This window comes from Cydia amplana, chromosome 20, assembly GCF_948474715.1.
Source record: "Cydia amplana chromosome 20, ilCydAmpl1.1, whole genome shotgun sequence".
Classification (NCBI taxonomy): Eukaryota; Metazoa; Arthropoda; class Insecta; order Lepidoptera; family Tortricidae; genus Cydia; species Cydia amplana.
In genome coordinates this window covers 9747269-9768449 of record NC_086088.1, presented here as the reverse complement: position 1 = coordinate 9768449, position 21181 = coordinate 9747269, and the positions used below count along the sequence as shown (strand labels likewise).

General features: G+C 39.5%; 3 protein-coding genes across 3 annotated transcripts; all 3 read left to right on the top strand.

The window, feature by feature from the left end:
• The first annotated feature begins 1540 nt into the window (after positions 1-1540).
• On the top strand, positions 1541-2395 carry LOC134657742 (keratinocyte proline-rich protein-like). The gene has a single exon (XM_063513305.1). The coding sequence runs from the start codon at positions 1556-1558 to the stop codon at positions 2393-2395; it is 840 nt and encodes a 279-aa protein (XP_063369375.1). The 5' UTR covers positions 1541-1555.
• Positions 2396-4474: 2079 nt separating this feature from the next.
• Positions 4475-5327, top strand: LOC134657741 (keratin-associated protein 10-7-like). Its single transcript, XM_063513304.1, has one exon. It carries the CDS (start codon positions 4482-4484, stop codon positions 5325-5327), a length of 846 nt encoding a protein of 281 aa, XP_063369374.1. The 5' UTR covers positions 4475-4481.
• Positions 5328-9380: 4053 nt separating this feature from the next.
• On the top strand, positions 9381-20591 carry LOC134657739 (facilitated trehalose transporter Tret1-like). The gene is made up of 6 exons (XM_063513303.1): positions 9381-9396; positions 11714-11869; positions 16012-16210; positions 18318-18508; positions 18926-19347; positions 20350-20591. Exons 1-6 carry the CDS (start codon positions 9381-9383, stop codon positions 20353-20355), a joined length of 990 nt encoding a protein of 329 aa, XP_063369373.1. The 3' UTR covers positions 20356-20591.
• The last annotated feature ends 590 nt before the right edge of the window (positions 20592-21181 follow it).

Here is a 21181-nt window from a genome sequence, read left to right as displayed (position 1 = left end):
CTTTTCAAAATCACTTGCAACAAGTTTACTTCTTTTCCATGGCATTTGAAACTTACACTAAGGAAATCTCAACATTATTACACAAGAAATAAAGCCTAGTTTGTTTTAATATTTTTACCAAAACGTGCATGTGAAATTAGCTATAGCTTCCACCATGCTTACACAGAGAATGTAACCGAGGTGACATTGACAACACAGGGCTGTATTTTTGCGAGTAAAACTGCTCATGCACAAATGTCTGTCAAGCCCGATTATGTCAGTAGCAATGTAAAGCAAACTAAAGTATGATATCCCTAGGAATAGGAAACGAACAAAAAACAGCAATGTACACGAACAACGATGATATGTAAACAAAACAGTTCCACAGATAAGATATAAACGACACGCGATTAATTTTGATTTACGCACATATAGTTGGTCAAACCCATTTGTCAGTAAATAAGAACCACAAAACTTATACTCAATTACCTACTCATCCTTTTCTTTTTGGGTGCTACTAGTACTAGTGTAAGATAAAGATAGTATGATTCTCGCTGTCTATGTTTGAAATGAGACAGTCCTTTTAACAAACTATAGTCTGGAGGGGGCTATAGAGAATTTGCTAAAACTACGCAATAGTGGGTACTACCCTTGCTACTATGTTGCTATCAGTGAAAATTATCGCTTCCTTTGCGGTAAATTCTATTTATGCGGTCTTCGTTCACATCCGATCTTATGCTGGCTACACACGTACCTAACTGTAGATCGTAGCGATTAATCTGTGCAGTCTGATTTGCGCAGATTGATCTACTGTGTGTATGACAAATCGTTGTCGATTATCGTTCATCGGTGGCAGTTGCAATTTTATATTAAATAAATCGTTGTCGATGCGTTTGCACAGTTTTATCGTTGCGTGTGGATGGCGATCGCATCGCTCATTTCGGCAGTAAGTACTTCACGTAGCTTGCTTGTGTGCGCACGTTCATTCTTCATGTAAATAATAAAAAATGTAATGAAAAATATAAAAATGAATCCCTATTTCCCTCGGTCACGGCATCATGCGTGAACGGCTGGACCAATTTCGCTAATTCTTTCTGTCTTATGTTTGTTATTGTCAGGAGAAGGTTCTTATGAGAGAACAAATATAAGAAAGTTGCGCGGAACATTAGAAAATTTAAGAAAACTTAACTACCATATATTAACTTTGATGACATAGATGACATAATATGTTTCTTGCGTGAGCTTCTGCGGAGAACTGACGATCGACGCCGATATCTGAGGTGTGTGGAGGCACTAAGAACCTTCGATTTATCTGCACAGTCTGAAATCGCTACGATATATAGTTACGTGTGTAGCCAGCATTAGGCGACCCTACCTTATAGTTTATGTCAGCTAAGCAGAGACACTAGACGTTACATTAGGAGTTTAAAAATTGAGACAGTAAACTGTCATTCATGTCATAAAAGATGTTCAATCAAAAATTATGTTTATAAAACCAACCATAAAACCATGTAGGGAACTAACCGCAAACCAAAACATCTTTATTTATCTAAACGTCTAAAATACCGCTTTCATAATGTCTGATTGTTGTAAAACCAGGACCAAAAACCCATGCATGGTCTGCAAGCGCACCGTGACGGCCAAAACGGGCCTGCAGTGCCAAGGGTCTTGCAAATCTTGGATCCACTTCACTTGCTGCAGCTACACCCCTGGAAAAATTAAAGATATCAAGGCCAAAACTATTAAAGTTCGATGTCCATGCCCGGACTGCTCTAATCCACAAGGACCGAAAGAAGTTATCATGAAGGATTCGGGCTTCACATGCGTCAACAAAACATGTCCCATAAACTTGCCACCCTCATGTAAGAATGACTCTCTGGATAAAATGAACCAGCAACCCTCGCCATGTACATTCTCATGTAAGGAGTGGCCTGGAGTTCCGTGTAGCGCCGAGTCCTGCAGAGATAATACGCAAGAAGATTGTTGCCCTGATGAATCGTATCCCATTCCACACCAACATCCACCGTGTCCGCCGTCGCCGCCGCCGGCGCCGTGTATTCCAGCGCCGAAACCTTGTCCACCACCCCCACCATGTCCGCCGCCGAAGCCATGTACGACGGCGAGGCCATGTCCGCCGGCGAAGACATGCCCACCAGCGAAGCCAAGTCCGAAGCCGTGTTCGCCTGCGCCAATGACGCCGACATCGAATTCACCGTCTCCACCTCGGCGTATGTCACCTTCATCTACCCCAGTAATGCCTTCAATAAGTCTCGTGGAAAACATGTGCGAGACCGTTGGACTGTTGAGTGACCAGCTTAATCAGTTGATGTGTAAGATGACAGACGTACTAAACCCGAGTGCCAACTCGCAACGGGAGTCAAGCTCGTGTCGTTGCCCAAAAAATCCTAGACGATAGATTCTTTGACGCAGTCGGTATTTAGTTAGAATTTTCTATAAGAATTTTCTATCATTTGGCACACTTGGCCAAACGAAGAACCCTATTTTTTGTTTAGGTTTGATCACTTCCCAGATACAGTAAAGTAAAAAAAATCGACGTCCTAACAATAACCCCTGTTTTGTATATAATAGAATTTAAAAAAAACTTGTATACTAATGATTGTTTATTTGAGAGAAAAATCTTATTAACTGAATATGTAATTCCTTATTTCAGAAAATTCCTTGTAGGTGTACGTAGACGAAGTTCGAAGCTCCTTATATTTTTGTGTATGCCTCGGCTCGTTAGATCGGATCAGAGGGCCTCCCGCAAAATTCGAAACTTCGTTATTTGCCTTTCATACTTACTCCAGTGATACAGAGACAGGTAGGTAACGATATTTAGCCCCTTCGGATGGGACATTAGTGGCTAGATGGAAAGCTATTTTGTTTATTCTAATGATAAAATATAATATAAGACAGGCAACTTCGGACAGTTCGGAACTCTTCTCGTTCTTTGACAATTCTTTTTACAACAGAAAATATTGCTGGTCTGTAACAACATGGTAACAACATGTACTAATCTATGGTCATCACATCACACTTTAAAATTCTGAGGTCTCTCCATACTGAGGTCCATAAGTTCGCAGATAAGTTTCACAGAAAGGGGCCAAAACGTTTTTCAAAATCCTTATTGCATCCTAAACATTTGATTATACATCATTCATTACATCAATAGGGATCAAATCTATAGATGTTCAACCAAATCTTGTCAGTAGAAAAAGGCGGCAAATTTGAAAAATGTAGGCGCGAAGGGATATCGTCCCATAGAAAATTTGAATTTCGCGCCTTTTTTTACTGACAAGATTTGGTTGACCAGCTATAGATTCTTACCGGACTCCGACATTGGTTCAGTCAGCTTATCTTTCTCGCTTTCACTCATAGCTGTGTCCTTAACGGATGTAGGTACAGTGACCACCTTCCTCTCGATCCAGGACTATATATAGGGTTGCCAGATGGTCGGGATTTGGCGGGATTCTCCCGATTTTTAGCATGTGTTCCCGATTCCCGACAAAGTGGAAATTGTCCCGGAAAACAGCTGCACGTTATAAAACAATAATTTCAAGTTCCGAACTGTCGTCGAGCGAGCGAGCGACCCGTGTCGAGCGCGTCAGCGTTATAAAAACGTCTATGCGCAGAGCAGCAGACGTAGTGCCAATAATGTAAAATATCGTTGTTTTTAATACAATTACTTTAATTTGAATGTTTTTTTTCCCGACTTAAGTCTCAAAATCCCTAAAATTTTATATTTTTTCCCGATAATAGCGCCTTTCGATCTGGCAACCCTAACTATATACGCAGTTCGCAAATTGCGCGCATTTTTCTCTGTCACTCTAATTACGCCTTCATTGGAGTAAAAGAGAATGATCCTCGCAATTTGCGAATTTTGGTTTTCGCGGTAGCCCCTCTGGGCCTCGGACCGTACAAAAGTTGCGCTCTGAGGCCCGTCAGGGCCCGTCGCTTACTGCTTTAAGTGCAAGAGGGACATATGACATTATAGTTGGTCAAACCAATTTGTCAGTAAATAAAAACCAAAAAAACTATACTCATCCTTTTCTTTTGGGTGCTAGTACTAGGGTAAGACCAAGATAGTATGATTATCTATGTCTATGTTTGAAATAAGACAGTCCTTTGACAAACTATAGCTGGTCAAGCAAATCTTGTCAGTAAAGAAGGCGCGATATTCAAATTTTCCATGGGACGATATCCCTTCGCGCCTACATTTTTCAAATTTGCTACCTTTTTCTACTGACAAAATTTGCGTGACCAAGTATATAAAAATGTTTATGTCAGCTAAGCAGAGACAATACCTACACGTTACATCAGGAGCTTAACATGAGCTTAAAAATGGAGACAGTAAACTGTCATTCATGTCATAAAAGATGTTCGAATCGATCAAAAATTCCGTTTACAAAACCTAATATTAAACCATCATTAAACCATGTAGAGAACTACCCCAAACCAAAACACCTTTATTTATTTATCTAAACGTCTAAAACACCGCTTTCATGATGTCTGATTGTTGTAAAACCAGGACCAAAAATCCATGCATGATCTGCAAGCGCACCGTGACTACCAAAACGGGCCTGCAGTGCCAAGGGTCTTGCAAAACTTGGATCCACTTCGCTTGTTGCAAGTACACCCCTGGAAAAATTAAAGATATCAAGGCCAAAATTATTCAAGTTCGATGTCCATGCCCAGACTGCTCTAATCCACAAGGACCGAAAGAAGTTGTCAAGAAGGATTCGGGCTTCACATGCGTCAACAAATCATGTCCCATAAACTTGCCACCCTCATGTAAGAATGGCTCTCAGGATAAAATGAACCAGCCACCCTTGCCATGTACATTCACATGTAAAGAGTGGCCGGGAGTTCCGTGTAGCGCTAATTCCTGCAGAGATAATACGCAAGAAGATTGCTGCCCTGATGAATCGTATCCCATTCCACACAAACATCCACCGTGTCCGCCGTCGCCGCCGCCGGCGCCGTGTATTCCAGCGCCGAAACCTTGTCCACCACCCCCACCATGTCCGCCGCCGAAGCCATGTCAGCCGGCGAAGACAAGTCCACCAGCGAAGCCAAGTCCGAAGCCGTGTTCGCCTGCGCCAATGATGCCGGCCTGTGAATCGAACTCACCGTCTCCACCTCGGTGTATGTCAGCTGCATCTGCCCCATCAGTAATGCCTTCAATAAGTGTCGTGGAAAACTTGTGCGAGACCGTCGGGCAGTTGAGTGACCAGCTTAATCAGTTGATGTGTAAGATGACAACCGCAATAGACCCGTGTGCCAACTCGCAACAGGACCCACTCCCGTGTTGTTGCCCAAAAAATCCTACATCTGCAAGTAGACGATAGATTCTTTGAGGCAGTCTGTATTTAGTTAGAATTTTCTTTAAGACATGTATGGCATTTGGCACACTTGGCCAAACGAAGTTTTTGTGTTGGCTTAATCACTTCCCATATGCCATATACACTAAAGTGAAGTGTCAGAAAAAAAAACGACGACCTAACAATAACACGCCCTGTTTGTATAATAGAATTAAAAAAAGTGTATACTAATGATTGAGAGAAAAATCATATTACTACAACTGAATAAGTAATTCCTTATTTCAGAAAATCACTTGGACCTACTTTTATAACCTATTACCTTTTTTAACCTATTTATAGTTTGTCAAAGGGCTGTCTTATCTTATTTAAAACATAGATACAGAAAATCATACTATCTTTGTCTTACCCTGCCCTACTAGTACCCAAAAGAAAAGGATTAGTTTTCCTGGTTTTTACTGACTGACAAATTGGTTTAACCAACTATAAAATTGTTGACCATGCCTGGGCTAGTTAGATCAGAACAGACGAGGGCCTGCCGCAAAAATCGAAACTTCGTAATTTGCCTTGAATATATTTAGCCTTTGGATCATTTGGATGGGGCATTAGTGCCTAGATGGAAAGCTAATATTGTTTATTCCAGCGGTTCTCAATTTTTTTTGACGGAACCCTTTTGGAAAGCGAAATACTTGATGGAACCCTACAATATGGTGGCGGCATAGTAAAATTTTTCGAGGCGACTAAAGACACTAAAGCATAGTGTTCTAAATTCTTGCGGAACCCCTGCAGGGGTGTCGCGGAACCCTAGGGTTCCGCGGAACACACTTAGAGTGTAGCTGGTTTATTCTAATGATAAAATATAGGTAAGACCGGCAACTTCGGAACTTCGGAACTCTTCTCGTTCTTTGAAGTTTGACATTCCTTTTTTACGACAGAAAATGTTGCTGGCCTGTCGAATCCTGTCGTGGCTGTCGTCATTCTGAGCTCCACCGAGCCCCCGAGCTGCATACATCGCCATTGTTAGTAGGTAGCTCGGTTCTACTTATAGGCCTAGCGTGTCCTCTAAGTTAAAAAAATGCTTCAAAACGAAAATACTAGCGTCACAAATTGGTATTCTTGCGTCTGCACCCCATTTTATCGGTAATATCGGTCATAATCGGCGGTCGAATTCGGCGAGCCAAATTGGTGTTTGAGTCCGCACGTCCTGATTTGATCGGACAATTTCATCAAATTGGCGAAAAATTGTCCCGTCTGGATTCCATTTAAGTCATAAAAGTCTGTAAAAGTCTGGGACAACCCTACTGAGTTTTTGTGTGGCATTAGCCGGGTCCACACAGAGCGAACATACGCGCGAGGCAATTTCCTCGCGCACAAAACCGCCAGTGTAGACGTGCCTCGGCCGTATTGCCTCGGTCGAGGCACGTCTACCTACTCTGCCCTCTAATAATCGTGCATAACCACAAACTACTAAGAAAATACTACGTGCATTAACAAAATAGTTTTATGATCCGCTAAGTCGCGTTCTCAGTTATTGTATTTTAAACGACACCGAAGCAAGAAGATGTCCTGCATTAGTGCAAACAAAATAAATATTTATAAGTGTGTAGAAGGAAATGTGGAAATTGTGGAAGAACCGCCGAAAGGTATGCGATTTATAAATCGTTTTATTATTGGTGATATCCTGTGATAACCGGTCTGGCCTAGTAGGTATAGTGACCCTGCCTGTGAAACCGCGGTCCTGGGTTCGAATCCCGGTAAGGGCATTTATTTGTGTGATGAGCACAAATAAAATATTTGTTCCTGAGTCATGGTTGTTTTCTATGTATTTAAGTATTTGTATACTAGGTATATACAGGGTGACATTTGAGTCGTGATCTGTAATATGTTTTTCTAACGCCATAAACAACGAACAATTTAATGCCCCTACTCTTACTAAAACCAGACAAGATTTTTTATTTTTTGTTTATTTTTTGTCATTTATTTTACTTTTAGAAGTGGATTTAGGATATTACAACTGCTTATTAAGATATTTAAAGTAGTAAATTGAATCGCCTCTTTGAATCGGAACTGTCATTGACATCAATTTTGTCATTTGTCCCAGTTAGAAATAAAATTTACTTCATTTTTCATTTGAAATATCTTACAAAGCTGTTTAAATACCACATTGCCACTTATAAAAGTAAAATAAATGACAAAAAATAAACAAAAAAAAAATCTTGTCTGATTTTAGTAAGAGTAGGGGTATTAAATTGCGCGTTGTTTATGGAGTTAGAAAAACCTATTACTGATCACGACTTAAATGTCATCCTGTATATCGTTGTCTGAGTACATGCTGAGTACCCACAACACAAGCCTTCTTGAGTTTACTGTGGGGCTTAGTCAATTTGTGTAAATATTATAGGACTATTTATTTATTTATTATTATGTTTACGCAATAATGCAACATTAGAGTAAGATATTTATAGTGCGTCAAGCAAATCTTGTCAGTAGCAATGTACTGCAAATTAAAGTAGGGTAACACCATGTAACACACAAATAGCAGAAATGCGCTAAGAAAAGCAGCAATGTACATCGAACCAAAACGTGTTAATTTTTCCGCCCTTCATACGTCAGTTCGAGTGAATTATCATAACCATAATATTAGTAATGTTTACCGTCAACGAGTATGATTGTACATTGTAGGCACCTTAGCTTTGCTTGAGGTCATGCATAATCTTCGTATTTAATGGTGACAGCAGAAATTTCTCTTGAAATAGAAACGATTCAGAATGTAAACAATAAGATGATGGCTGTCATTCACGATCCACATTCCACAGATAACACACAGATGACACGCGATTTTGGAATTATTCGAACACAGTGTTGCTAACCCGCGATTTTTCAAATTTGCCGCCTTTTACTACTGGCAAGATTTGGTTGATCCAGTATACATATTATGAGTAAATCAAAAGTAGGTAATGGATAGACATCAACAGTTCACCAGCCCGCAACGGCTCAGTTGATTCCTCGTGTTTGCTGGTGGAATTGACTTGTAACTCTGTAAGTAAGTGAGCGTTTTCAAAAAAAAATGTACATTTCATTCATGTCTTCAAAATATTGACTTCTTGGGCTTATTTTACTCAGAATCATTTGTAGGTACCGTAGGTACATTCACGCCTCATACATGTAAAAATGTGTCCCAAAATTTTGTATGTAAAAATATTTTTCCAGTGCGTCACGTTCATGCAAATAAAAAAATTATTCATACAAAAATGTGACGATTTGGAAAGGAAATCTTGGGACACATTTTTTCATGTACTAGCCGTGAATGCACAAATGATTCTGAGTAAAATGAGCCGAAGAAGTCAATATTTTGAAGACATGAATGAAATGTACATTTTTTTTGGAAAACGCTTAAGTGATGATTTTGAATGATAAATACTTAATACAATCATTTGGATTTTATTTCTAATATTTCACAGTTAATATTTTCCTCGCGGTGGTCTGGTGAAATTTTTGTATTTTTTGCATTTTGAAGTTTTCTTTGTAAAATATAACTTTTTACGGCCCCATATTTAAGCGCATAATTTATATAAGCGCATTTTTAGAAGCGTTATTCATATTTTAAACTTTTGTGCCTCAATTGTAACAAATTTAAAAAAAGTGCTGATTAGACCTATGTTCCTGATTTTTTTCTATAATCGAGCGAAAGTCAAATAATCAGGATTCGAATCTATGAAGTCACTAGAGAAAATCCTCAAGATTGCTAAATAATTTTTTGTCAATCGTATTGTGATCTAAAAAAGTGGTAAAATTTTTCAAAAACTCCGCTTTTTACACCTACGGCACCTTAATAATCTTGGTAGTTAATAACCATGGAGATTCAATATTATTAGTTAATTATAGAATTACATCTATGGTTGTCATTGTATAAATAAATGATAAATAATATAGAGTTGAGTCAAAACCGTCAAAACTATCACACGAGTGTCAAAAGCTCAAGATAAATTACAATTCTAATTCAACAAAACTATAATGATTACTAGGCATAGGGCTCTGCTTTTTATCAGATTATCAAATTAAATAAAAACAGGACAGTGGACAATGAAAGAGATGCCAGGTACCTGTGGCTAGGTAGTTAACTAAAATAATTAGGACCACTTGCAGCGTTTACTAACCCGGGGTTAGCCGGTTAAACCTGGAGTTATCATGGTTACCAGTACACTCACTGGGTTAACGGTTTAACCGCTTAACCTCGGGTTAGTAGGATGGTGCAAGTGGCCCTTAGTGTAAGTGTAAGGCCTGAGTGGACGCTCGAAGCGGAGCGTTCGGCGGGGCGTGCAGCGTGGCGTCGGGCTCACAAGTGATTTGAGCAGCGTGCACTAAGGCCGCTCCTATACGTTTGCAATTTTGCACGCCGCACGCCTCGCCCCGCTGCACACCCAACTCGAGCGTCCACTCAGGCCTTACCTCAGGCTAAGGCCTAAGTAGGGTTGTATTTCTCTACACAACAAGGTGCTTCCTGCTATTGTTATCAAGTAGTGATGCTGAGATCAGTAGGTATACCTCGCGAGCCTGTCCTCACATAGCTTAAGGCTGCCTGTCCACTGAAGCGGAGTGAGGCGGCAGACCGGTGAGCGAGGTAAAAATCCACCAATAGCGGAGATCATATGCAATTGGATTTTTATCTCACTCACCGCTCCGCTAGTTCCGCTACCTCGCTTACATACAAAACTTCTACTTTTACATTAAAACTATTAAATAATTACCTATATGGATATAAGAAAACAAATAGAGGAGAATAGTAGGAGAGATAATACAAACACACGAAAGCCTTTTTGCGAGAGCTGAAACGAAGATCTTTGCTTTCGCTCGGCCAATAAAATATCGTGAATCAAGAATTTATTTCGGTTTAAACATGGACTTGCTTATATATCTTTCTAACGTCCGTTGATTTAAATGGAACCTTATACATTTTTTTTTCAGACATATTTCTGCAAAACGAACCTAGTTTATACGTGCTTAAACAACTGAAAATTGCATTATGCCGTAAGTTTTTATGTTAAAGAAAAATTGAAAAAATCACCGCTTCGGGCAAGACTCGAACTTGCGACCATTCGGAACACCCGGTCCGCTCTTAACCAACTGAGTCGCCGAAACTTACCAGAGGCCCGAATCCTTGAATTTTTACATTTAATTTCCTTTAATAACATTTTTATAGTACAGTTAAAGAATTTAATTTCCAACCCATTTCGTACCTTGTCACAGTGAAAATCCATATGGCCGTTAAATACCTCATACTACTCGTTTGTCACTGCGACAAAGTACAAAATGGGTTTAGTGTAAGGCCTGAGTGGACGCTCGAGTTGCGCGTGCAGCGGGGCGGGGCGTGCGGCGTGCATGTTAAACAAATGCAAGCGTATAGGAGCGGCCTAGTGCACTTGTGAGCCCGACGCCACGCTGCACGCTCCGCCGAACGCTCCGCTTCCAGCGTCCACTCAGGCCTTACACAAGAAATTAAATTCATTGGCTGAACCTATCGCTTGACACATTGTACACGTATCATCATCATCATTTTAATTCTCTTGTCGTTGTCTCGTCGGTGGAGTATCTTCCAGCTTTTCCATCTTGCGCCCGCTTTGACTTTTTGATACGACACGACCCCTACTTTTTCTTTCGCTTGGTCTAAAAAGCTGCGTCTGGGTTTTCCTCTACCCTGCTTGCGTCCTATCCGCCCCACCAGGATAGTTTTAAAGATGTGATCTATATGCTTGATAAGAATTAGCTTATGCCTTAAGTTAACAGTAACAAACAGTAATAATTAGTTCATAATACCTGTATTTTTATTAAAATTTAACCCGGTACGTAAACACGTCTTGACCTTGGTTTCTTGTAAACTCGTAGTTTTAACATATTCATTATCTGCGAGATGTTCAAAATTACCTCGACACGCTCTTATTCTCTTAACAATAAAGTCGCGTCAAGAATTTTTTGAACACCTCGCCCGCTTAGCAACTTCTGCTGCTGACTGTACAAAAGTAAATTTTCTGAAGATTAGCCGGTATAGGAGTTTCTTTTCCTGTGATAAATGGAATAAAATATGCCCTGAAAAATAATATTGGGTTTGAAATGCTGAAAAAAAGTAGTAAAAATATTCACATTAGACATCGCCAACCGGCAATGCGGCATTTGTCGTCTGTCTCTTTTGCACTCATGAAATGTTCATTGATGGCTTCCCTTTTGCACACTTCAACCACCTTTTAGTGTAATTCTAGATCTGGGGCCCGTTTCTCAAAAGCTTGTTACTTGTAATACAGCGGATGTCACTTTCTGAGAGTTTTTGTTAAGGGACTTCCACTTGTATTACACGTTACAAGCTTTTGAGAAACGGGCCTCTGCAGTGAAACCAGCAACCTAACTAACGTTTAACATTACAGTAACCATCGGTAATCTAACAGTAGGATATTCCATCGGTTGGGCGACGTCTATCATACCCAAGCTGAAAGATCCATTGCAAACCCCACTGCCGTACCTAATCTTCGAAAACGATGCGTCCTGTATAGCGAACTCTATGATCATTGGGGCTGTTGTTGGTGAGTCATACAAAAATTAGCATATCGAATTCATGTATCGCAAAATCAGCGCTGGAAGTCGCCAGGAACATTAAATCCATGAGGCCATTTCGTGACACTTTATGTCTAGAGATTGTCTGTGCTTTTACGAATAAAAAACTTTATATTATTTTCTATTCCTATTTATTTTGCGAAGATACTGCGTCTGTAAAGTAGCATTTTGTATGCTGTTTCTCTAGACCATTAAATAAGAAACAGTAACTAGTTCTCTAAAAGTTGAACCCTGGCATAAAATATGAATGCATACTTACCAAACAACTGAGTGATATACCTACCACTATCCCTGGCTCACTCGTAAACGTATGTGATGGAAGGAGAGTATAACAGGTCAAACCTTAATGACGAACGTAGTTCTGTAGAAAGCGACCAACTTTTTATTTTTGTCAAAGTGACCTACACCCTAACTCAGTGGCTTTGGTCGCGTGGGTCGCTTTCTGCATTGATAAAAAGATAGAGTTGGTCATTTTCTGCATAACTACGGTATCTATCTTGAGATACTTCAAAAGAACGTGAGCTTCTAACTGAAATCTGGGTCTCTCATAGTCAACACTGTCGAACGCTTTGCGAAAATCTAAATAAGCGTATCATGCTGAGTTGGGTTCATTTTGTGATGCACACTTTTTTAATGTGCTGTGTTTGTTGTCTGTACACGTTTGTACCTACGTCATGTTTTGTGACCGTCACGAATGTCTTTTATCTTTCTAAATCTATATATATAAATGCAAGTGTCCTGACTGATTGACTGACTGACTGACTGACTGACTGATTCATCAACGCAGAGCCGAAACTACAAAAGCTAGAAAGTTGAAATTTGCACACTAGGTTGCATTTATAAAGTGTACAAGAGATAAGGAGCGATTTTGAAAAATTCAACCCCTAAGGGGGTTAAAAAGGGGATGAAAGGTTGTATGGGGTACAAGTTTTATTTTAAGCTAGGATATTGAAACTTTCTAAAAATGTATTATATTAAAAAACAAGAAAACTAATTTCAGCGTTTGTGAAAATTCATCCCCCAAGGTGGTGAAAAAGGGGTTGAAAATTTGTATGGAGATCAAATATTTTTGTGAGTGTGGGACTTGAAACTTTGTATATGGGGATATTATTATAAGACAGGAAAAGTAATTTCAGCGTTTTTGAAAATTCATCCCCTAACAGGGTTAAAAAGGGGTTGAAAGTTTGAATCCATTACAAATGCTTTGAAACTTCTTAGAAAGGCATAATAGCCGATTACAAAATAAAGTAATTGCGACGTTTATGGAAATTCAACCCCTAAGGGGGTTAAAAAGGGGATGAAAGTTCGTCTTGGGGTGCATATTTCATTTTAAGCTAGGAACTTGAAACTTTGCAAATAGATATTAAATTTAAATACAAGAAAACTAATTACAGAGTTTTTGAAAATTCATCCCCTAAGGTGGTGAAAAAAGGGTTGAAAGTTTGTATGGATATGGATATCAAACATTTTTTCGAGCGCGGGACTTGAATCTTTGTATTTGGGGATATTATTAAAAGACAGGAAAGTAATTTCAGCGGTTTTGAAAATTCATCCCCTAACAGGGTTAAAAAGGGGTTGAAAGTTTGAATCCATTACAAATGCTTTGAAACTTCTTTGAAAGGCATAATAGCCGATCACAAAATAAAGTGATTGCTACGTTTTTGGAAATTCAACCCCTAAGGGGGTTAAAAAGGGGATGAAAGTTCGTCTTGGGGTGCAAATTTCATTTTAAGCTAGGAACTTGAAACTTTGCAAATAGATATTAAATTTAAATACAAGAAAACTAATTTCAGAGTTTTTGAAAATTCATCCCCTAAGGTGGTGAAAAAAGGGTTGAAAGTTTGTATGGATATCAAACAGTTTTTCGAACGCGGGACTTGAATCTTTGTATTTGGGGATATTATTAAAAGACAGGAAAAGTAATTTCAGCGTTTTTGAAAATTCATCCCCTAACAGGGTTAAAAAGGGGTTGAAAGTTTGAATTCATTACAAATGCTTTGAAACTTCTTTGAAAGGCATAATAGCCGATCAGAAAATAAAGTAATTGCGACGTTTTTGGAAATTCAACCCCTAAAGGGGTTAAAAAGGGGATAAAAGTTCGTCTTGGGGTGCAAATTTTATTTTAAGCTAGGAACTTGAAACTTTGCAAATAGATATTAAATTTAAATACAAGAAAACTAATTTCAGCGTTTATGAAAATTCATCCCCTAAGGTGGTGAAAAAAGGGTTGAAAGTTTGTATGGATATCAAACATTTTTTCGAGCGCGGGACTTGAATCTTTGTATTTGGGGATATTATTAAAAGACAGGAAAAGTAATTTCAGCGTTTTTGAAAATTCATCCCGTAACAGGGTTAAAAAGGTGTTGAAAGTTTGAATCCATTACAAATGCTTTGAAACTTCTTTGAAAGGCATAATAGCCAATCACAAAATAAAGTGATTGCGACGTTTTTGGAAATTCAACCCCTAAGAGGGTTAAAAAGGGGATGAAAGTTCGTCTTGGGGTGCAAATTTAATTTTAAGCTAGGAACTTGAAACTTTGCAAATAGATATTAAATTTAAATACAAGAAAACTAATTTCAGAGTTTTTGAAAATTCATCCCCTAAGGTGGTGAAAAAAGGGTTGAAAGTTTTTATGGATATCAAACATTTTTTCGAGCGCGGGACTTGAATCTTTGTATTTGGGGATATTATTAGACGACAATACAAGTAATTTCAGCGTTTTGTAAAATTCATCCCCCAACAGGTTTAAAAAGGGGTTGAAATTTTGTACGGGGTTCAAATTTTATTTTAAGCTAGGAACTTGAAACTCCATAAAACGGTATTATTTTAAAATGGAAAAAAAAAATAATTTCAGCGTTAATGAAAATTTTTATCTCAAGGTGGTGAAAAAAGGGGTAGAAAGTTTGTATGGAGTTCAAACATTTTTGTGAGAACGGGGCTTGAATCTTTGTACAGAGGCATATTATTAGAATACAAGAAAAGTAATTTAAGCGTTTTTAAAAATTCATCCCCTAAAATGGTTAAAAAGGGGTTGAAAGTTTATATAGGGTTCAAATTTTATTTACTTCAAACTTCGTAAATAGGTAGTTAGGTAGTAGGTTTTATTAAATAGATGACATGAAAATCTTCTAAAGGGGGTTTAGATGGATTATGTCGAGAACAATTTTATTTAGTTAGGGGCTAGAAACTTCGTAGGTCGTGAAAGACAAGTCTCATGCGTTGTATAATCATCATCATCTTCCTCGCGTTGTCCCGGCATTTTGCCACGGCTCATAGGAGCCTGGGGTCCGCTTGGCAACTAATCCCAGTAATTGGCGTGGGCACTAGTTTTTACGAAAGCGACTGCCATCTGACCTTCCAACCCAGAGGGTAAACTAGGCCCGTATTGGGATCACGATGTTTTCCTTCACCGAAAAGCGACTGGTAAATATCAAATGATATTTCGTACATAAGTTCCGAAAAACTCATTGGTACGAGCCGGGGTTCGAACCCGCGACCTCCGGATTGCAAGTCGCACGCTCTTACCGCTAGGCCACCAGCGCTTCTCATGCGTTGTATAATATTAATAATTAACAAATGATTAACCGTCCTACTGCAATATTTTGCTGCATATTGTTCTAAGCTAATGTAGAATATATAACCACCAATATACAAATCCACGCGTACGAAGTCGCGGGCAACAGCTAGTATTGTATACATGAATCTAGTATTTTAACTGGATCAGGCGTGAGGGGTGGGGGGAAATGACGGAACGGGATAGTCTTATGCATCTTTCAGTAGAAGTAGCAGCCAAAGCGCTATTATTGTTTGTCCTTGTCATAGTATCTCCTTTTTTTTTATTCCCCACCATAAATTAGTATGGATTATGGTGGGCAACAAATAAATTCAACCAATCATTACATAGTGTCGCATTGCCTATGTTTTGTCCCTCACGGACGCACGCGTATACCACATCTATTAGGATCCTACTATCTATGATTGTATAGGTAAGGAATAAGATGTTGGCTTGGATATCATTAGACATTGGAGTTTTCGTCGCGCTGCAAGATTGTAAAGTGAGCCATTCCACTCCGTGCAATGATATCATGTAAATCATCTATTCTCTTACAGGTTGTTTCATATCCGGCTTTATGGCTAACATGGTCGGTCGCAAACCGTGTCTGCTTCTTACACCTAGTTTCAACATTCTCGGCTATGCTTTCATGGCTAATGCTCTCAATGTTAGTACGTTGAGGGTGGGAAGGTTCGTTGCTGGCATGGCTGCTGGCTCCATCCATTTGATCAACGTTGTTTACCTTGGTGAGATTGCGTAAGTTGTCCATATCAGCCTCTACAGTCAGCAGCAATAGTTGCTAAGCGGGCGAGGTGTTCAAAATGACCTTTACCTGACTTTATTGTTAAGCAAATAAGAGCTGCTGCTGTCTGTAGGTACTAGTCTGCTGGTCATAGGCATATGGCAAGTAATTTAGCTTAAAAGCCTTAAGGCTTGGCCAAACACATGGCGCGACGTAGCGCCGCGTCCGCGCCGCGCGACCGCGGCACATGCTAACAGGTTACCGACGTCAAACAGACTGCGTCCCGCATGTATCACGCCCCGCTTCTGTCGCGCCTCGCGCCGCGTCGCGCTGGCGCTGGGTCACATCAGTCGGATCGGACGTTAGGCAGCGAGCGGTGGCGCGCGGCCGCGCCGCGTTCCCGCGCGGCCGCGCCGCGTTCGCGCGCGCTATGAGGGCGTGTTGAGAGCGCGATCCGCGCGCGCCCTGTTTGAACAGGCATCGCGTCGGCATCACGCGGCGCTGCGTCGCGCCGTGTGTTTGGCCAAGCCTTTAAAAACCCTCAAAATGTATTGTAGGTACCTACACAAAGTAGTTTACAGGGGTGTTAAGGCAAAATTAAACTAAATATAATTACTTGACAATATGTTACAGTCAACAGCAGAAGTTGCTAAGCGGGCGAGGTGTTCAAAATTACCTTGACACTCTCTTATTCTCTTAACAATATAAGTCGCGTCAAGATCATTTTGAAATGACACATACTGAATTTTACGCGGACGTAGTAGAATAATGTTAGGTCTATGAATTTACAAAAAAAAAATTGGATGCTTACTTCTGCTCGCAGTGGAAATGTGAAATGACGGTGATGAATTGATGATTGATACCTTTGTCTATTAATACCGGGCCTCAAAGTATCTTCATGTCAAATTTTATTTAAATTGGTTCCGCGGTTGAGGGTGAAATGAAAAGTTAACAGACAGACAGAATTACTTACATTTATAATATTATCTAGAAGAGGTTTTAAGTTTTCAAGCGCCAAAATAATACGAATCAGAAATTGGTATAGACATATTTTAGGAAAGGTACTTAATCCTTTAAAACGATACTTATATCGTACAGATTTCAAGCGGGCGAAGCCTTGTAGGTATTTAAATTAATTCAAGTTACGCCTCTGTATTTACAAAATAACCAAATTAAGTATTAGGTTATTTAGAATATTAAATACTGAACAGTTAGAAAAACAGTGGAAAATTTTAACAAATATTTGTTAAAAATCCACCGTCCGTGAACTGAAAACAATAGGTTTCATGTTCAGTGGCTATGAACAATAAATGCCCGGCCGAAATTAAAAGCGAGACGCACATTTTATATTAATTCGATATGACACTTGTTTTCCATTTTTTAAATCCTTTTAATCTAATAATTTTCAATAGTTAGGTACCTACGGCAAAATTATTCAGAATTTTTCCAGCCTATCCCTAAGTCCCTATAATATTTTATTATATGTATAACTGCTTGTGAATGTGAAAGTAACTCTGTCTGTTATTATGTTACCTTTTCACCCTTAGGTAAACCGCTGAACCGATTTAGATGGAATGGAATTCCTTGCCGGCGTCTATATTTCCGAGCTCATATAACCCGGCAACCTTCAAATCAAGGGTGAACAGGCACCTTCTGGGCAGGCTCGCTCCGTCGTAGGCCACGTCTTCGCCTCGGCTAGTCTGTGGCCATCAGTAAGCCCATTTATAAAACCGGCCAAGTGCGAGTCGGACTCGCGCACGGAGGGTTCCGCACCATCAACAAAAAATAGCGCAAAAAAAATCGTGTTTGTTGTATGTATAACAGAGATACATCATTTGTGAAAATTTCAACTGTCTAGCTATCGCGGTTCATGAGATACAGCCTGGTGACAGACGGACGGATGGACGGACGGACGGACGGACGGACGGACGGACGGACGGACGGACAGCGGAGTCTTAATAAGTTTTTACCCTTTGGGTACGGAACCCTAAAAAAGATGGAATTTGGTATGTAGATATTTTTAGACATAGGTACGATGGTTTTAATCAATTAATGATGTAGGTATAGCTCTTGTATACTATAACGATTCGTACAATAACAATCTGATGTAAAGTCTTTCAGTTCACCAGAAATCCGAGGTGCCCTGATAGCCATGGCCGGCATCATGCATGTATTTGGAAATCTGGTAGTGTGTTCTCTGGGCTCGTACGTGTCTGTGAAAGCGGTGTGCTATGTGTGCGTCAGTATCAGCTGTGTGCATGTGCTGGCAATGTGTTATGTGCCGGAATCACAGGTGTATCAAGTGATGAGAGGTAAATTGATCAAAATTTTTGTTAAATTTTACCTATTTTTTGGTTTTGTATGATACATTTCACCCATTCGAGGATTGAATTGAACTATGGTATATTTTATTCCTTCAGCTGATTAGAGGGTCTACCGCGAAAACCGAAATTCGCAAATAGCGGGGATCTTTCTCTTTTACTCCAATGAAGGAGTAATAAGAGTTATAGAGAAAGATGCCCGCAATTTGCGGACTTCGATTTTCGCGGTTATAGCCCTGGGAATAGATGGCACTATCCAGCATAGAAATTTTGAAATAAAATATGGCGAACTCATTGAGTACTCGCTTGATAAAGTCCTTTTGATAATTATCAATAAGGACAATAAGTATGTAAATGCGACAAGAGCTTGTATCAAAACTAAAGTATTTATAAAAGACTTGTTTCTAGGTAAACTTAATGAAGCACGACTCACTCTACACGATCTAGGAAGAAGTGAAGACATCGATGAAGAATTAAAACTCATTTGTAAACATAGCGACGAAGCGCTACTACCACCAGTACCACCAACGAAAGACGGCCATGGAAAAGCAGCAAAAAGATGGTTAATAAAACTTGAGAGGAAGAACATAAGAGGGTTTTACATAACGACCGTTCTTCTTTGTCTGCAAGCTACGCGTGGGAGGATAGCAGCGATTTATCTTGCAACTATGATTTTTAAAAGTTCGTTTTCTTCAGTGGACCCTGATGTGGGGAATGTTGTGCTTGTATTGACAGAGTTTTGTGGGGTCATCATGACCCCTTTGCTGGTTGAGAGGTGTGGCCGACGCTTCATGCTGATGTTGTCGCTTGGTTTTTGCTGTTTGTTTATGGTAAGTATATTGGCTGAACGAAATGAGATCTTAAAATGTATACTTTTCCAATTTTTTTAAATTTGTCTTACGATAACTTGAGTACAACTCTCATCTGCATCAAACTTGATAGACGCGTAGTGTTCATGTCAAACAGGTGTTAGATGCACTGAGATGCAGTAAGAGAGATTTAAAGGTACAGTCAGCATTAAATATATAGCAAAGAGAATAGAGTGGTTTTCCCAGTCATGGTCTTGAGATTTTCAATGTTGCCACCGAATTTGGTGTGGTGGCATTTGACTTTGATCCTTATTCTTTCACTGATATATGTGTTAATTTGTTAAATATTGAAATTAACGTCATCTACTCGACAGTAGGCCAAAGGTTAGTGCACCATCGCTCGAAAAGATTGCACCATACCTTTGGCCTACTGTTACTACTGCAGATAAATATTTAAGTCTAAATCTCTTTCAGACTATCTTGGGCACATATTTGTACCTTGAAGCCAACCATTACGTGATGATTGATTCAATAAGATGGATGCCTCTTGCATTGTTGATGTTATTTTTATTCGCTTACAACATTGGTAAGTTTTTGAAGCAATAATTACTAAAATAAAGGATGGTTTTCAACGTCAAACTTTCTTTGCACTATTGATGTTGCACCGGCTTCTAATCTGCTTTCTCCGGAGGTTGAATGGTAAAGAAAGCCTTATACTTGTAGCATTAAGTTCGCCTTTTGTACAGTCGCCATCAGATACATGTATCGGAGCGGCCAAGGCGCTCACAAATATCTGAACACGCCTCTATTGTCAAGGCTTGTAGAGTGCGTGTTCAGATATTTTTGAGCGCCTCGGCCGCTCCGATATATCTGATCGAGACTGTACGATGTGTTTTCTTTTGTGTAATAAAGATTCAATCAATAATAGCAAAGAAGCAAAAATTATATCACACGACTATTTTCCTAAATTTGGCGTCAATTCGCCTCCGCAAATATCTCTGACGTTTCAAACATCTGTTCCAGGTGTAGGCATCGTACCAAACATCTTAAGCAGTGAGATGTACAGCCCGCCCTTCAGAAGTCCCTGTTCTTCCATCTCCATGAGCTTGGCGTGGTTGGTGCTCTTGCACAGCTGGAAGTTCGAACATCTTGTCACAGAGATCTTTAGCCCTGGAATCTTCTTCGTCTGTGCTGGTATCAACGCTATGGGCATCTTTTTTGTAATATTCGTCGTGCCTGAAACGACCGGGAAGAGTTTGAAAGAGATTGGGAATTTGCTTGAACGTCATTTCCTAAAAACATAGAAAATGTATGAAAAACGTTATTAAAATCAACTTCATAAGCATCATACACACAATATCTTGTTTATTATTTGTATAATGACTATAATGAGCATGAGATACGGAGTGATGATATTTGTATATGACGCGAGGGATGTACGAGGAAAAGAAAACCAAGGTTGTATTTTAGATTACTATATAGGTAAGTATATTTGTTGCCGGTCCCATATTGGGATACCCTCCTCCAATTGAGGGGGGATTTAAATCTTCTCGGGGCAGAGGAGTAGGGTTGGAGCCGGTTAGCTTTATTTGACGTTCATAAGCGCATTGTAATTATGCCTACTTGAATAAAGTATCTTTTTATCTTTTTATAATGAAAAGAAAGCAAGTGAATGTTGATGAGATAACGAACAACAGAGAGTTATTAGATTTTATCTGTTACAATAAAATTATTCATTTATCACTACACCTTATAAAACAGTCCCCCGACGCGTCTGTCTGTTTATGTGTATGTTCGCGATAGACTCCAAAACGACTGAACGGATTTTCATGCGGTGTTCACCTAAGATCAATAT

Coding starts and splice junctions, on each gene's coding strand:
- LOC134657741 (XM_063513304.1), top strand. CDS start 4,482: ATGATGTCTGATTGTTGTAAAACCAGGACCAAAAATCCATGCATGATC.
- LOC134657739 (XM_063513303.1), top strand. Junction 11,870..16,011: donor GATCATTGGGGCTGTTGTTG/GTGAGTCATACA, acceptor ATTCTCTTACAG/GTTGTTTCATATCCGGCTTT. Junction 18,509..18,925: donor GGTGTATCAAGTGATGAGAG/GTAAATTGATCA, acceptor ACTTGTTTCTAG/GTAAACTTAATGAAGCACGA.
- LOC134657742 (XM_063513305.1), top strand. CDS start 1,556: ATGTCTGATTGTTGTAAAACCAGGACCAAAAACCCATGCATGGTCTGC.